Source organism: Rattus norvegicus, chromosome 11 (genome assembly GCF_021556685.1).
Source record: "Rattus norvegicus strain SHRSP/BbbUtx chromosome 11, alternate assembly SHRSP_T2T, whole genome shotgun sequence".
In the NCBI taxonomy this organism is placed as follows: domain Eukaryota; kingdom Metazoa; phylum Chordata; class Mammalia; order Rodentia; family Muridae; genus Rattus; species Rattus norvegicus.
In genome coordinates this window covers 29257056-29275526 of record NC_141544.1, presented here as the reverse complement: position 1 = coordinate 29275526, position 18471 = coordinate 29257056, and the positions used below count along the sequence as shown (strand labels likewise).

The window sequence follows — 18471 nt, the reverse complement described above, 5'->3', positions numbered from 1 at the left end:
AGTTGGAATGCCAAACCAGAACTGTACACTGTACAGCCTGTTTTCGGGGAGCCCAAAGACCAGGAGCACTGTAAGAACAGATGGCTCTTAAGAACACAGATGAGAGATCAGGGCACCTCTGATCCTCACAAGTCCAGCTTCAGCAGCCTGGTGTCACTGTTCATCCCATGAGCCAAACACAACCCTGTCTCAGACTGGGCTGCCATTTTATTTTCCTCACGCAGCCTGTGAATCCCTTCCTCACCTCTCTCAGGTATCTGTTCAAATGTCACCTCACCTAAGAAGCATTCTCTGAGGACTGAACCTAAAATAGCAGTTCCTGCTCTGAACCACAAGCCACACCCATGTTGCCATCTTGGCCCAGGAATTCTGTTCTTTGTGAACTTGTGAGAACTGGCATTATTCATCCTGACTACCCTCCATAGGCAGACACTGTAGTTTTCTATCGCTTACAAAGGTCCCTAAAACTACTGAATTATCAGTATGTAGGTACCAAACACACATGGAACTTAACACCCAAATATGAAACAGAATTTAAAAAGTGGGCTATGTGTAGGGACAATAATAGATATGAGTATATGCCCCCATTTTCTACAGAGGACAGAGAGGCAATACATTTGTAAAATACTTCCATGTAAAAAGATACTCTCCAGTCCCTCCCACTCACACAACTATTCTGACTGCTAAACTCAGTCTCTAAAACTGTTCTGTGTGAACAGGACTTTCTACAATATTATGAAATATTCTACATTATGACATTTCTACATTATATAAATTTAATTTTCACTCCTGGAAACTATACCAAACAAATTTAGCTGGTCCAAATGTATGTCTGATTTTTTTAAAAAGTTACTATATTCATAATAGTAGCATCTGTAAAGAAAAAAAGTGAAATGATTTCAAGAGTGATGAGGGGGGCGTGGGAAAGGGGCTGTGAAGGGGGGATCAGGAGGAGGGGGCTGTGGTCAGGGTGTAAAGTAAATTAACAAATTAATGAAAAAATTCTCATTAATGTTCTGTGTCTCTCAACTAAATGGTAAAAAACCTGAAGTTAATGTTCCCTGTTAGTCAACAACTTCAACACAGTGACAACCATGGCCCTTGAGTACAGTACCAGGCTAGAAAACAGAAGCTGCTCTGGAAAAGGTTGGTCCATAGTCCACATCAAGTAGCATACACCTAACCTACTCTAAGCACCCTTGTGGATCTAGTCAGCTACACATTTTCATACCGTACTAATCTCTAACTGGCTGTTGGTGAATACCTAATATAGTTTCAAGCAATATAAATTTCTAGACAGAGTTGTAACTTCCTCTGAATTGACTTCTTGTTTTCCTACCTAAAGTTGTTTTTTGAAAACTGTGAGGAATGGGCAAAGGTAAGAGACCTTAACTCTCTGTGAGAACAGAAACTCTGTCCCCACCATCTAGGCTATCAGCAACCTTGGCCAAGCATCCAACAGTTACCTGAATCCTAAGGTGGGACCTCCACGTTTTCTCATTCTGAATACAATTCAGCTTGTATAGAGGGAGGGCACCTACAGCAACTCAAATGTTTGAAGAGCCTACTTCTAATTAGAACCCATGTCAACGTAGTATGCCAGTTTCTCTAAAGGTAAATAAACCATATTACTTCCGACATTATGATTACCTACCAAAATCTCTCTTATCTTTTGATGCATATTTTGATTGCTCAATTGTGGTGCATCTTGCTATGGCAAACATATACTGGTTTTGCCCTGTTTTTAAAAAGCTTAAAACAATTTAATAGTTGTGGTATAAAAGTATTACTTAAGTTTCAAACTGGGCAAAACCCTTTAAGTCATGGCTAAGACAGTGTGTGCCAACCCCAAGACCATCACGGTTACCCTTCTGACCATTACAATTATAATAGCCAACAGTGTGCACTGCAATTTGGTCTGATTCACTTGTATATGTGGCAGGGGTTGATGTGTGTGCAGAGGGTCAGAGGCACATGTCAGGGAGACTCCCCAGTTACATCCCATGCTAGTTCCTAAGTCAGGGTCTATCATTAAACTTTGATCTAGGCTGGAAGCCAAAAAGGACCAGTGAGCGTCTTCCTCTGCCTTCGACATCACTGGAATTACACAGGTTTTGCATATGGATTTGGGGATTTTAAACTCAGCCCCTCATACTTGTGCAGCGTACTCTGCACCAACAGATGACACTGCAGTGATCTCATGTGTGTTCATCCCCAGTGTGAGCTACAGCAGGAGGCATTCCTTCCAAACTGTGCAGGTTAACATGGGTCAGGATTATACAGGTTATGAAAAGGTCTAGATTTTTTGCTAATTATACTGCAAATAATTTGAGCCTTTTCCCAGAATATACCACAGTTTCAAATTCCAATAGCAAATATTACCAAAGGGCACCCAGTTGAGTAACTGTGAAGTCCAGAGTACAAATTTTCTTGAAATTGTAAATTTTTCTCTCAAAAATAAAAGGTAAAACTAGAACTATGAGATGGGTCCACTATTAAAAGTATTGAAAAGGTAATTAATTCTTCAATATTACAGAAATGGGCCCAAATATGAATGTTCTTCATATCAAGTAACATAACTTCTAATGGCCTTTGATGGTCACAAGATGCCTAACTAAAAGTTTAATCCAAGCCCCAAGTGGGACGGCTAGAAAGCTTTATGACTTCTTTTTCTCTAAAAGAGACACTCGGGCACAAATAGTTATGTTTACATTTACATTAAGGCAGTAGCAGAGCAAAATTTTTCAGTACAGAGTAAAGAATCTTTTCCCAGTACTGAGGCCAGTAGGCTGGGAACATGACTTCAGTTGCCCTCAAGCTTTGAGCTAAGAAGATGGAAGAAAGTAGTAATTTACTGAAAATAAAACTTTGCCATATTTGAAACAAACTATAGGAAAGTTTCAAATGTCAATCGACTGCAAATAAAGTTGAGAAGGTGCTGAAGAGTGAAACAGTTTGGTCCACATCAATGCCTGAGAAATTCCTGACTCTTAGACCTGCAGCACTCAGTTCTGTGAGCAAGTCTGCACTTAGACTCTCATTTAGAACAATTTTCAGTGTTCTATCTTTCCTTCCATGCACAAGATTCCACTCTATAAAACTGAAAACACACACACACACACACACACACACACACACACCCTTCATTTCTCAGCAATAACTTCACAGTTACACCTACGAATTTCTTTACTTAGTTCACAATCTCACTAAGTTCATTGAATCAAAGCTATTTCCTAACAAGAGCTATGCTTCCAAAAAGTTTACAAAACATGATAAAAACAAATATTGCTACTAAAAGTAATGACATTACAGTGTGACCAACAGGGTCATTTTGCAAGCACACCATTAAATTTCAACAGGTCGTGTCTCGATGATCATAAGTCTGTGCACAGGACACATACCCAGGGAGCTTCCAGCTTAGCACGGTGCATTTTATACTGGAACCACAGTGCAGACGAGGCATTCAACGTGACAACCAGCTGAGGTGCAACCAGAAACTCCAATCACCTACCTTTTATTCCAAGTGAAAACTAAAACTGCATAATATTTTTCTAGAGCTATAAGCAAACAGTGGTGTGTGTGTGTGTGTGTGTGTGTGTGTGTGTGTGTGTGTGTGTGTGTGTGTGTAGAGGGGGGTGTTATCAGAAGATATCAGCTTTCTGAATGTGGGTTATGCTCTCTCTAAGGGACTCTGCAGGTCGCCATTGGTGTCCCATTTGCACTGGCCCTTGACAAAAGTCTTGAACAGGTGTTAGCGCTTGGCTTATGTACTACTTCCTCCTTTTGCACAGCAAATAGGCCTTCCATTACAGCAGTCTCACAATTCCATTCCACTTGATTTGCAAATGGCAGTGCTTAGAAGCACACCCTGGATGCTGGAAACATACTTACTCCCAGCAAGAAGACAGGGAGAAAACATTCTCGAGCAAGTAGCTGCTGAACTAACGTTTTTTCCAGTTTTAAGAAGCTTTCTTTTTACTTGGTCCAAGACTCAGGAGAGGCTCCAGGGTAGTTACAAAGCTGCTTAGTGGCTTCAGACGTTCATTTTAGGAGGAAGAGGTAGTTTACACCCTCCAAAGCCATGCCATCCGGATCAAAAAAGAAGCCTAGAGAGAGGGAGGTGTAGGAGGCCTGCAGGGGCAAGCTGACCAGGCGGGTCACGGCAGCCTCCACTTCGGGGGAATAATTCTCAGGAATCTGAGAGGCTATGGCTGATCCGGAGTATGGGGCTAAGGGTGAAGATGGTGCTGGCTGACAGCAGCAAGGATATGGTCCCAGAGACCATGACTGGAGAGACTTGTAAAGGTGGCTGGAAACTAATAAAGTAGGAGTCCCTGGGTCTGTCCTGTCCAAACACTGTTGGAGCAAGATACAGATCCACCAAACCTCCAAGGCGCTGCCCTTGAACTAACTCTTAAGATTAAAATAACATATATATATATATATATATATATATATATATATATATAGAGAGAGAGAGAGAGAGAGAGAGAGAGAGAGAGAGAGAGAGAAGTTGAAGATGCTTCCTGACTGAAAGAACAGCAAGAACACACCCTGAGAGAGACAGTGGCACTGGGTATGGGTGGTGTGAACGTCAACTCAGGTTGTATTATTGTCAGAGTGTAAAGTAGGGAGAAATTGGAGAGAAGCAGAGGCAAGAATGAAGCTGGGGCAAAGCCTCAGTCTGTCCTGAACTCTGCAAGAGCAAGAAGGCCTGCCTCATGCAAGCAGGATGGCTCCTGTCGCCTGTTAGCTATGTGGAAAGGAAAAGGGAGATGCGCTCTCCTGCTTTGTTCCTAATCATTACAGCCTCAGAAGGAACCCAGAGGTGAGTGATCTCACATCTCAGATCTACAACACGTAAAAATAAAAGCTTACACTTTACACATACCAGCTTTGTACTTTGGGGAGCTTAAGAATAAAACATGGCCAAGCACATATCTTTAACAATACCAGCTGTACCCCAGTTATGGAACAAGAGCAGGGCATTGCGGATATTAGTACACACTGGAAACTCAGTGCTACATGACAATGTTCACATGATGAGGATAAGCTAGTGCCGTGTGAAAAGCCTCTCGGGTATCCTGACGTAAGTGTGCAAGCGAAAGGGGAAGTCTTTCATGTGTCTTCACTGAGACCCACATGAGAATGGATGGTGTCTCCCAACAACTCTTTCACGTTTTTATTGTGTCTTTTCATTTTGAATAATGAACGGTTTTGATTACATGATAATAAGCTTCTATTCAAATCTTTATTTTCAATGTGGAGTGAGGAAACTTTTCTAATACACTAAACATAAAAATGTATACTCTCAAAGCAATACTCAGCTTCTACTGAAAGTGAAAACGCAGTGCCCTCTTAAAATGCTATACTTTCTGTGAAAATGATTCACACAGTTTTCTTATAATTCAGAGCCATGTTGTCCATGAGATACTCATACAAAGATATATAACTTAAATAAAATGATTTGTTTTTAACCTAGAAAAATATTATGTCATGAATAAAAATGTATATTCATTTATTTTTGTAGTTGTGCTTCACCTCACTTAATGAGTAAAACTTGTACATTATCAACAGAAACATTTTGGTTCATGTCTATGAAACATTAAGAAGAAAAACTTACTCGCATCTGCCTGGCTCCCCACGCTGATGTACCTGTCGCTGCCCGGAAGTGCTGCTGTCTGGTAATAGGCCGTCTCCTCCTGCGGGGGGGTCTTGGCATTCTTTGCAGTGAGGAAGGCCACTGCTAATTCCAAGTTTCCATTACTATCCTTCAAATATCAAGAAAGGAACACACAATGATTTTGGAGTAATGGCATATAATCACACAAAATGTACATAATTTTACCTATAATATTATGTAGCAAAAATCACTTTGATTTGAAATCATTCTAATACAACACTAACTGAATCGTAAAAATTCACTACCCGCAAACTATAATACATTTCTTAAAATAATATTCATTATTTGATATTCGTTATTAAGATTTTTAATACAGTGCTAAAATCAATTGTCTATTTTCTTAGTTTTCTATTACTTTCTTATCCATTTAGAAAAATCCAATCATGAGCTTGCAATTTGAAACAAATTAGTAACCTAGATCCCCTCTGGAGGGGGTCCATACAGTGAAAACTGATAGTTAAAATACAGCTTCTCTAACACGGATACTGGATGCACAGCTAAGAGAAAACTGAAGCAAAATGTCAAGGATTCTTAGGACATCAGCAGTATTAGAACTTTACTATATGGAAAGGCAGGGAGAACTGCTAGACAAAAATACTCACTGCCATCAAGACCACACACATACACATACACAGACACACAGACACAGACACACACACACACACAGAGTCAGTGTTCATCAAAAGCATAGACACAAATTCATTTAGAATTCAAAAAAACAATGAGTTATCCTTAGATGCTCTAAGGGACGGATGATAAGTAAAATGTGATACTACCTCAAGGCAGCTGAGACAGCACTATAAACTCAGATATTAATCAAGTCATCTCTACACCAGAAGCCAGAATGTAAAAGACCTCACAGTTTGAGATTGCACATCGTATGATGCTCACGTTAAAAAAGTTTGTGCTGGCTATGCATTAAAAAGAAAACTATAGGGTCAAAGTCTGATAAATTATTGCTAACCTATTAAGAAGAAATAGGTCCTGCCCTAGATCTCATTCTAGCAAGGAGTTTGAGGAAAGGGTGGCGGGCAGGCAACAGTGGGACTGTGAAGTGTGATTCCTTTATGTGTATTACGGGGCTCCTAAGTGACTCATCCAAGTTGCACACTTATGATAGGCCACTGTTAGGGAATACACTACTTGCCAAAGGAATCGCAGTGAGACAGAATTTACTGTGTGTCAAGAAACCTGCTAAGTCTCTTGAATGCCCTGCTTCATGGAATGAAAACTCAGGCACAGCAGGAATTTTACAACCTGGTGTCGATTTAGCCTGTATGACTAAGTACAGATTCTTGTTAGGATTTGGATCTAAACATAATTAACTCACAGGCTCCTGGGTTTGGATACTGATACCCCACTGATGGCAACATTCTAAGAGGTTGTGTAAGTTTCTCAGGAGTGAAGATGTGTGAACACGGTGAAGTGAGGGCGGAGAGGGTCTCTCAGCTCCCTTCCAGGTCTGCTAAGGTGTGAGCAGGCACTCAAGCTCCTGCCCCCGTGACTCCCCACCACGAGACAGCGCTCTGAAACTGTGAGCCAAAACAAACCCTTCCTCCTCTCTGTGCCTTTTGAAAGTGATGTGTATGTATGTGTATGTCTATGTATGTGTGTATGTGTATGTATACGTGTATGTGTGTGTATGTGTATGTATGTGTGTATGTGTATGTATACGTGTATGTGTATGTCTATGTATGTGTGTATGTGTATGTATACGTGTATGTGTATGTCTATGTATGTGTGTATGTGTATGTATACGTGTATGTGTGTGTATGTCTATGTATGTGTGTATGTGTATGTATACGTGTATGTGTGTGTATGTCTATGTATGTGTGTTTATGTGTAGAGGAGTGTAGTGCCTGCAGAGGCCAGAAGAGGGGAACTGACCCAGTAGAGCTGAAGTAAGCCAATGACATGTTAGGAACCAAAATGGAGTCTTATGCAAGAGCAGCCAGTGCTCTTCCCACCGAGCCAACTCTCTAGCTATCCTATGATACGTCCGTCGGGTATGTGGCCGTGAGGTTAAGGAAAGTAGCTAAGGGCATTTCCAAATTAAGGTGATGAAGTCAGCAGCTGTGGATCCCAGCACATGGGGCTTCTTGGTATGTTGCTAGGAGAATCAATTCATTACTAAACCATTGAGAAATCAGAAAAGCCATCAGTTGGAGTTTAAGTTCCGTATTTACCAAAGTGGAGATGAAAGTTTGTGAAGAAGAAAAATCACTTACACTAAAGGAATGTGGACAAGCCTTAATTGATCTATATTTCTCAAATTGAAAACAGGGAGGGGGTTTTCTCCAAATGCACAATAGCGAAGTGATGGGCTACGCCCTCATCCCCTGTGATCTCCTGCGAGAGGCATTTTCTGAAAATAGCCTTGGAATGGGTTAGTCACCTATTTATCAGAATGAAAGAAAGACTGGCAACCGTCGAATGCCACGCTCCCGAGAACCGAGGCACTGCACTCCACTGCTCTAATGACAGCACGTAGAGCTCAGCACTAACTCCTTCAGCAACCCTGTCTCATCTGCTTCCTTCTGACAAACAGAACAAACCAAAGCCCCCAGCAAAGCAGCGGACACAGCCTTGTTCAGGCTGATGGTTGCTGCGGCTTCCGTCCAGCTCCTCCACACACCAGTGTGATGTGGGGTGGACTACTCAATATTTCGCTTTCCTCGACTACAAAGTGGGGAAGGGAAGTACTTATCTCTTGGAAATACAAGAATAAACAAACAAACCCACATAAAGAACTGAAACCCTGGTTATTGCTACCGTTGATGGTATTTATAACCACAAAAAACTTTGAAAAGGCAACTATCGCTGGAAATTAAAGCCCTGTGGGTCAGAATCGGGGACCATTTTAACTTTTCCTCATGGATAAGTTACAAAGGCTCGGGTCTCTGCGTGTGACTATGATGATAAAACTCATACAAATGAGGTGAAATACAGCTCTTTCAAGCATATACTTCATTGGCTTGATCCTTCTTCCTGCTAACTAACATGGTATTTGACTCATCTCCATAAGGAAATGGAACTATACCTAGGACAACCAAAATGACACATTGGCTGTGTTGCACATGCTACTGAAATTGGAGGTGGGATACCCTTACGGCATAATTACCTGAAGGAAGTTAGCATGAGTAACATGATAGCTGAAAGCAGTACACATCTCTCACTCTCAGAAGGAAAGAGCTGTAAGCTGTGGACTCTACTGATTCTCTAATATGTGTTCCTTTTTCACATTGTATTCTAACCCACACACTCAGCCCCATTCATATGCTAAAACATGGTTGAATAACATTCTTCATTAACACTGAAATTATGCACGACTATTCTAAGAGAAAAGTATCTGATAATAGAGGGGTTACGCATCACTCAAGGTAGCATGAAATGTACTTGTTTAGAATTACCACACATGAAAAGAGGCTCTAGCTTTATCCAAGACTGCTTTCCTCTGCCTCTACTAATATCATACGGTTTAACTAATACAGTATGTGGGTTGGGGATTTAGCTCAGTGGTAGAGCGCTTGCCTAGGAAGTGCAAGGCCCTGGGGCAAGGCCCTGGGTTCGGTCCCCAGCTCCGAAAAAAAGAACCAAAAAAAAAAAAAAAAAAAAAACTAATACAGTACGTAAGAGAGACAAAAATACGCCGCAAATTCAAACCGTAACTCAAGGCCGTACCTTCAGGGCTTGCTGCAGTATCTGGGCGTCATTGATCCCAGTTATTTCTCTCAGCTGATTCAGAAATGTCTGCTGGTGCTAGAGGGCAGAAAAGAAATCAAAATTAGTACAGTAAGAACTGAAAATATTTTTAAAGATATTTTATTTTAAAAAAGAAAAAGAAAAAGAGAAGAGCTAAGCCTTGGAAGACACAGAATAAAAATGTCACTCCTTTGGAACAAGGAAAAACACCACACGTCAGAGAGCCCTTCTGCTACTCTCACATTTCTACCCAGCCTTTTTTTTAAAGACAGGGTATCACTATGTAGCCTTGGCTGACCTGGAACTCATGTAGACCAGGCTGGCTTTGAACTCACAGAACCTGGAGTTAAAGGTAAGTGCCACCACGACTCTACTCCTGTTTTTCATGCTCAGTTTTTCATTCATACTCTTTCCCAAGTAGCTTCATTGAGCTAACAGTCTTCCTTCTGTCTGCATCTTATCAGTTGATGGCTCGGCAAGAATCCAAACCTTACGCCTGGGCACACCTCCTGGGATGGTTAGGAGACGCACATGTCTCAGGGTCATAGTAAACCAGTAAATACATCCAAGGGTCCACGGAGCCAGTCAATGACAAGACCACCTGATTCTCCAATCTACCCGCCATAGAACAGGCTCAGTTGAACTGGTTTGGTCCACTTCTTCCCCTTCCTCCCACAGTCTATGAGTCTAGGGACTCTCATTCCCTAAACAGCACAAGACTCTGCCGACAATGCTTGCAAACATCTTCTATCAACAATCCCCACTTCGTGTCCTTTTATTTTATTTCCTAAAACATGTCTCTCAAACAGTGGGACGGCCCTATGAAATAAAGCACAGAAAATATAAGACAGAAAACAAGCCTCATTGCTAGAATAATAGCCTCCTGGATTATTTTGTCAACATAGTTTAGCCTTTATTCAGTACCAATTCAGATGGGAACCTTTGGGTATTCTTAACCTACTGGGTGAAAGTATGCTTAAAAAAAAAAGAAGTATTTACAAAGTTCCAATCTACAAAGAATCAAGAGGAAAAGTAGCTCTGTACTGGAAACTATATAGCCTCCTCATTTACCAGGAAATCCAAGTTAGTATCACTGATGATGAAACAAAATGGCAGTATGCACCTGTTGACACACTGCAGCCTGTGACAGTTTGACACCACTAGGAAACCTAAATCTAATCTTCCAGACTGACCAGCCAATCTCAGACAAGGAGTACATAGAAATGAGGTGTTCTATAATTGTTAGGATGTCTACACCACCAAACACAAAGAGTGAGTCTCTGCCAGAAAGGAAATCCAGAACTATTGCCACACAGTGCGACCGGAGAGGCTGGCCGACGCTATGGCATGCCCTGCAGAGTCAGTGGAGGTGCCTGGAGAAGCAGAAGCTGCTCAGTGGATGACAACATACTGGTGTCACATTCCTGAACTGGATTGTTGTGTGGGAACATCTTTTTCCTTAGAAAATACCCTTGACATGTTTAAGTGACAGAATGGACAGAGTGTACGATATCCACAAGTGATTCTCAGAAGCTCCATTTAAAAAGAAAAAGAAAAAAAAGCCATGGAAGTTCTTTATATCCAAATGCAATGTCCCATAAAAGTTCTAGAAAATTCAGCAAAGAACAAAGGAACCTGCCTTCCTTAAAAACTTAAGACTTCTTCTGCTTAAGGTCTGTACAGATTAAAGTGTCAAGCCACTAACCCTTTCAGAGGAATTCAGAAAATAATTTTCTGGTAGGCAAAATCCATTTTAACGGTGAAATCAGAGATGCATTAATTCATTCAAAGAAAGAGAAAAGGCAACAAAGAGAAAATGCATTACACAGATACTGTTAGGCCACTGTGACTCCTCCATGCCATCTAAGAACTCCATTTCCATAAAACTCTTAAGGTAACAGAAGCACCTAACAATACAATAATAATAATAATAATAAGATACAAACGAAAAGTAGGTAACGCACCAGGAAGTACCCAGCCATTCAACAAACGAATCAAACTGACAATTTACAGGCCCAATAAGAAAATCATATTCTCTTTAAGCCTCTCCTATTGATTCGTATTGGCAAAAACTGCAGTAAAAGTGACAGGTGTTTTGTTGTTGTTGCTGTTGTTGTTGTTGCTGTTGTTGCTGCTGCTGCTTTCCGTAGTGGAATGCTTCAGTGCCCATATCATGGTAGGAAAATGCTGAGGGCCTATTTGCGATGTACAGCGCCTACCACCTCAACACTTTCTTTATATTATTTTTCTCAGTGGCACATTTAATCATACATCTCAGAAAAAAAATACTGAATATCCCAAGGAAATTCAGTTCTTTGTAGAAATATTCATAGCTATTCTTCACAATCCTGGAGTAAGGGGAAGAATCCAAATGTCCTTTATCCAAGAAAGCAGTTGTTGAACATTAATGTTAACAAGATGACCAAATGTGCATGGTACAATATAAAGACCAACATCCCACCAGAGACTGATTCCATAAACAATATGCCTCAGATGGTTTTATGCAATTAAACCTAGACAAGGTATGAACAAGGCAGAGACCTCTTATTTTAATAACGAATGCATGACTCTCAAATCTCATGATGCTAGAAAGAGAGCACACTAAATAATCCGTAAATACAGTGATGGTGCTTTTTATTTTACTTCCCTCCTCTAAAGACACATTCCCTGTGGCGATGAAGACAGACACTCGTCAATGGCAAAATCGAGGAGAGCAGAAATGGGATGAATTTGGATGGTTGGAACTGCCCTACAGTTCACAGATGCCTTACTAGAAGACTCGGACAGCCCACTGAAGTCCCCCCAACCCCGGCAAAAGAGGCAGATGTGGAAAAGAGCCACTCAGCCTGCCTGTAAGTCAGTGAGCGTGGTAACAAGGTCTTGGTATGTAACCAACACTACGGTGATTCCTATGCACTAGTTGGCTGGCACAGCGTTCACTAAGAATTACAGAGAAGTCATGAAGAGAGGTAGAGCCTTTGCAATTTTGCTATATATCATAAATGTGCAGTGTTTTCTTTTTTATGAGCAGTCAGTCTGATACATCACCAAAAGAGCCCTTCCTATTCCACCGTGAGTCATGTTTTCACAAATTTTTGACTGAGAGTGAACATAAGAGGAGATAAGGGGGCGGGACGCTGGGAAAGGGGAAGGAGGTGAGAGAAAAGCTAGAGACAAGTTTCTTAGTGAAACTGACAAGAAATGGAGAAGAGATGCTGGGGGAGGGGTGCGCAACAGAGAAAACTCCAGAAGTCACCTGGCAGCAAAGCTGTCCCCTTTGTCATTAGCCCCACAAGCTGTGCTCTCATCTCCTGCAGCTGTGTCCATATTGCTGATATTTCTGCTGTGATTATGATCCCGGTTTGTCTTGGACCTTCGTGTGACAGTTAATCTTTTCTGTCAGCCTGACTGGCTTTAGAATCACCATGGAAACTAAATCTGGGATGCCTGAGAAAGATTTTCCAGATTAACTTAATTGAATTGGAAAGACCCACCCTAAATGGGCAGCCTGCACCATTCCGTAGGCTAAGGTCCTAGACTGAATTTTAAGAAGAGAGAGGAAGCTGGGCATAATGTCCTCTCTGCTTTCTAACTGTGGACACAATGTGACCTATCAACTCCTGCTCCTGTCACCAGAACTCCTCTGCCATGATGAACTGAGTCTCTGAATGCTGTGAGCCCAAGGAAACCTCCTTCCTTATGTTTTGATGAAACAATAGGACACTTGGCTTACCAGATGTGTCCTTTGATGTACTCTTATCCTCACGACGAGCATACTGCGCAGACCTCCGCTGTTCTAGCAAGCTCAGAAGCAAGGTGGACTCACTCCAACCTCCTACTTCTGGAGCCCATTATTGAGTGCCAGTGGCCTCCTCTACATGGATTTCTCGGGTGCTATAGGGCAGAACATGTCAGCTTCTACTTGATCCCACAGCTGGGCCAAAGTACAAAACAGAATTCAACAGATTTGGGGGTTTGTGGATGCCACAAAAATCAATGAGCAAAGATGCCAAAATGCAGAGACTTCCAGCTCTGCTTTGCTATTCCCACTGCACAATGACAGCCTTCCTTCGTACAACTGCAAAGTAGAGCACCTCAAGGGTAAGGAGGCAAGGTCAACTTCAGCACACATCCTTTACTTCTTCAGTTCACTATGGAATGCCAGCCTTTTCCCTAATGTTTCAGAAAACGTGAAGATACCACTGGAAGCTACCTCTATGGAATACTGGAGCGGAGGGAAAAAGTAATAGACGATGGTTAAATATTACTAAATATTGATTGGTACGGGCTTGTAGAATTGCTACTTCTGTGTTGAGCTTTACTTGATTACATCTACATTGTAAATATCCATTTAATGCTCTTTGAATGAGTAAAAACTACAGAGTAGACCAGAATGGCAGGAGCCTCCCTTATGGTTAACAACCTCAAGAACCATCAGCCAAGAAACCTTTGCTCACAGCAGCCCAGTTTTTCTGGACATTTTACGATGACTCTGACAACACTACAACACCTGCAGTGAGCAATCCGGCCATTGCAGCCCTGCTGCAGTTATGAGCACCCCAGTCTGTACTAGCGGCCGAAAGTGCCACTGTCAGCAAAACCAGTCTCCATTAACTCCAGCTGACCCCAAAGCCATTTCCATTCAAACCAAAAGGGACGGCTTGATTAATACAAATGCCAACTTTAAATTGCAGCAAGCACAGTATCCTGAGTGGTGCAAACTCCTCGCTACAGAAGCTTCCTGGCTCACTCTGTGACTGAGTCCTTCTCACCTCGCTACAGAAGCTTCCTGGCTCACTCTGTGACTGAGTCCTTCTCTGGTGCTTCCAGCTGCTGCAGCCTGAGAGCAGTAACAGGGCTTCCTTTCAGGCTTCAGTCCTTGGAGCAGTCTTTCTCTTTGAAGGCTAACACAAGGTGCTGGCAGCACCAGAAGGTCAGCTGCAGAGTTCCAGAAAGCAGCCAGGGACAGAAACTAAGTAAGCAGAAGAGGCCAAGACAAACCTGCAGTGCAGGCTCTGCACACTGGAGGGATTCCAAAGACATGGAGGCCTTAGGAGCCAAGAATCCCAACACCCAAAGCCGGAGGGCTGTAACACTACCTGCAATCAAGATCCTAAATTCCAAGAGGATAGGTCTCAGTGCTGTAACACTAAACTCCTCAGGACCCGAGGTCCCACCATGCACAGCCCACCCAGGAGTTATCTCACTAGCAGACACTGCCTCTACCGTCTACCTTTTCCACTCACTGCAACCAAAAATGAAGGAGAACAGCAGCTGTCAAATGTTGGACCCACTCGTGGATAAGCAAGAACTGCAAGCCTCCAACCTGCATATTTAAAATTAAAAATAAAAACAACTAAATCTCTGGTTTTAAAGCCTAATTCAATAAGCCCTATCTCTCAGGGTTTATAGTCTACCAATGTAGTCTATACAGGTCTTGGGTATTTAAGGACTAGGGACAGTTAGCACTAGAAAAGTCTCTCTTCACTGCTCACATCTATGCAGGCAGAGCAGGATGGCCCCACTCAGCTCCACGGTAACTTAAAGACACCTTGGCTAAAACATCAGTATAACTGCCAAGAATGCAAAAGTGGGAATGGCTAGCAGCAAAGGGGATGGGGAAATTGTTCGCCATGCCTGTTATACAAAATACTGGTTTCTAAATGCCTCCAGTTCATAATCTTAGCTCTGTTCCCCAAGAAGTTCTTCTCATTGAAGCTCCCTGAAATTTCTTCAAGAGATTAGTACATGCAGAGACAGGAATAAACACAGGTCTTCGAAATTCAACAGTTACTGTCTTTTCCAGATTTTCTCAACTCAGTTACTAGCAATGATGTGAAAACTGAAAACTCTGTGCTTAAAGTCCAGTTATGCTTACGTGAAATATTCAATGGTTATAAAAATAAAAAGTTAAAAAAGCAACACAGACTACAAGGTAGGGAAAATGGACTCACAGTTGAGTGACTCTTTAGTCGCCACTGGGTCCTGCCACTCAGTTTCAAAAATCAATAATATTCAGGTTAGTACAAAGAAAAGAACTCCAAGGTCTCTGTCCCCTCAAAGGTGGCTACAGCCAGCAAATTTTAAAATGACCACTAGGGGAAGAAAGTCTTCAGATTTTCTAAGAATAAAGACTCAAACCTCTTACTTACAGCAGGCCCTGAGTGGCAGGCCTCTAACTTCTACTATAACGACCCCTCATTCTACTACTTTAGGGTGAGGAACATGGCAGTATTTCCTTTTGAAATGCATTCTGCATCTACTGGTAGCAGCAAACTTCCATAATGAAATTCTGATGGTAACTAAGAATTCACTCAAAGAACATGGCCTCTGGCAGCAAAGGAAGAATTCCCCAGAACACTCCAATGATTACTTAAAGCTATCAAAGGTGACTGAAAGAAAGGAATGGGACGGAAATGCTTCTGTGGGACTGGAAAAGGTACCACATGACAAAAGTCTTCCCAGGTGTGTGTAAGATTTCAGACTTCCGTTTTCTCCGGTTAAGGAAGAGTCAGTAAGGATCTGAAGAGGGTCAGGAATGGTGGCACAGGTCAGTGGTACTAGCACTAGGGAGCCTCATGTAGGACTGTAAGGGCCAGCAGGGGCTACATAAGGATTAAGGAGACGCTGTCTCAAAGAAAGAAGAAAGAAGGAAGGAATGCTTCCTTTTCCCAGCAGTAGGCAAGATGACTGAAGAGAAGCAGAAGAAATGAACCACTCACCAATTTACCTACTACAGCGCGTACTTGGAGCAGCGCCAGAGCTTCTGAGCAGCTGATGCAGTTGCACAGCCACAGCCAGGGGGAGAACCTGAAACATGGCACTCAGCGGAAGAACCTGAAACATGGCAGGCACTCAACGGAAGCAGCACTCACTTCTGAGCTTGAGAAAGGCCAAGTAGGAGAAGCTACCCATCAAAGCCCTCAGGTGGTGAAGAGTCCACTGAAGGACATGATCAGCCCACCAGCAAGGGTAAGGAACATGGTGGGCATGTACAATGGCAAGACCTACAGCCAGGCAAAAAGTTAGCCAGAGATGACAGGTCGCTCCCTGGGCAAGATGTCCCTCACCTAAAAGCCATGCAGCACCAGCCTGCTATGTATGGCTGCCACCCACTCCTCCTCCTTACCCCTCAATTATTCCTGGCCAATAAAGACTCATGTTTAGTCCCTGAAGAATAAGGAGAATGAGGAGGAAGAGGAGGAGAAGGGAGGAAAAGAAAGAAGGGAAGGAAGAGAGGTAGAGGGAGGAGGTAAGAGAAGGACAAAACTCTAATAGATAAGAGCAGTGTGGACTCAGGTGAAGTTGCAGAAACCCAAAGGAAGGCTAAGTCCGAGGGGCCTGGACTCCATCAGAACACGGCCATTGGCATGCCACTTTCTGAAGTCCAAACCTTCCTGTCTTAAGTACAAACTTTCCTCTCACTGGACACATGGGAAACACAAAGGAAAAAGAAAATCGTCACTTCCTACGGCTTTTTAATCATGTGTTCATTCAAACAGACTATTTTATGACTTCTACAAGGACCTGGTAGACAAGTCCTTTGCGCAGTTTTCAGTGCGCTTTAAATGTTCATAGTTCTAAAGACTGAATTCTGAGGCCTCTGTTCTATCTCCAACCTCATCCTAGACTCTCTGTTTCCCTCTGTCATGGGGAATCTTCAGAACACCATTCTCTTTTCTAATGCAAAGGCTTTTGGACATTTGTCATCTGTCAAAGTTACAACGTTTTTCTTCAGATTTACATAAATTCTACTATAATATAGAAAGGTTGGTCACCAGACAATGAGTTCAAGTAAGAGAAGGATTATTTTGATCTTTGCTGTAAGTCTGGTGCCTAGGACAATCTTAGCACACAGAGCTCAATGTTAATTATTGTTAATGTAGTAGGGCTATACTGACACACATTAATATTGATTACATTCATTTTCTTTAATTTATAACATATCTATTTAAATTAAATGAGAATATTGACTAAAATTAACATAGCAGGTTTGCAAAGATAAATTCAAGTCCCAGGGCTTGAACGCCCCCACAGGAAAGAGGGACAAGTGAAATTTTCCAACTCTTAGATCTTAGAACACTGAGACATGGTAATGCAGCTTTCTCCACCATGCTCTGCTCTCTCTAGAATTCACAGGCGTCATTCCATGAGTTGCCACACTTAATGCTAACCAACACCCGTGTTTAGTGCTAGAAGGTTAAACTTTTCAGAGCACTTACTCAATCAAAACCAACTCCATTCAAAAGCAGAGGCAGTGGAGATCACTGAGGTAAAACAAGGAAATGCGGCTCAGAGTGACAGCCTCAACTTACTTGCTCTCTCCTTTGTTTTGTTTTGTTTTGTTTCCAAAGTCTTGCAAACGAAGCAAGTATTGGATAATTTATGACCTAAACTAGTTTTGTCTGCAATTCTTCTGGTCATTTTTATTCACTTTAAGAAATAACCTCCAGTGGTAGAGCGCTTACCTAGGAAGCGCAAGGCCCTGGGTTCGGTCCCCAGCTCCGAAAAAAAGAACCAAAAAAAAAAAAAAAAAAAAAGAAATAACCTCCACAGTGATCCTCAGAGTTCCTCAGGCAATGCTGTGTTTCCTGCGGCCACAAGGTGAAGCTTTTCTGTGGGGTTTGCAGTACTTCAGCCATGTCTCCACACAGAAATCTGACAGAATGCTGTGTTTTCCTGTGTTTCACTCAGCCTTAGAAATGACAGCAGTTCTACACTTAGTTCTAACTCTCTTGCTTTTAAATATAAATATTATGTATATTTATAAATTTATATATTTATAAATTTATATTATATATATATATATATATGAATGACAGGGGAGGGACATAAACAATGTTAAGAAAGTGATTGTGGGACTCAGGAAAAAAAATAGGAACTAAGAAAATAGATGAGTTGATCTAAAGGGAATTACCAACACGAGTAAGGATACAGCTAGTCCTCGATAAATGTAAGTTTCCATCCTTCTCACTCAAGAATTCTTATCTGCACCCGTCACCCAGTTCTTCAGTCCTATCTGCAATATACCACAGCATTTCATGAATTCTCCACCCCTACTAAACAGCAGATAAAACAATCATGAG

General features: G+C 41.9%; 1 protein-coding gene across 2 annotated transcripts in view; it reads right to left on the bottom strand.

The window, feature by feature from the left end:
* Usp25 (ubiquitin specific peptidase 25) overlaps positions 1-18471 on the bottom strand; it is a 109260-nt gene that overhangs the window by 78302 nt on the left and 12487 nt on the right. For both annotated transcript variants that reach the window (XM_087576469.1, NM_001107114.2), the window contains 2 exon segments: positions 9365-9442; positions 5624-5771 (listed from right to left, as the gene is read on the bottom strand). In XM_087576469.1, the coding sequence (XP_087432595.1) occupies positions 5624-5771; positions 9365-9442 (226 nt within the window).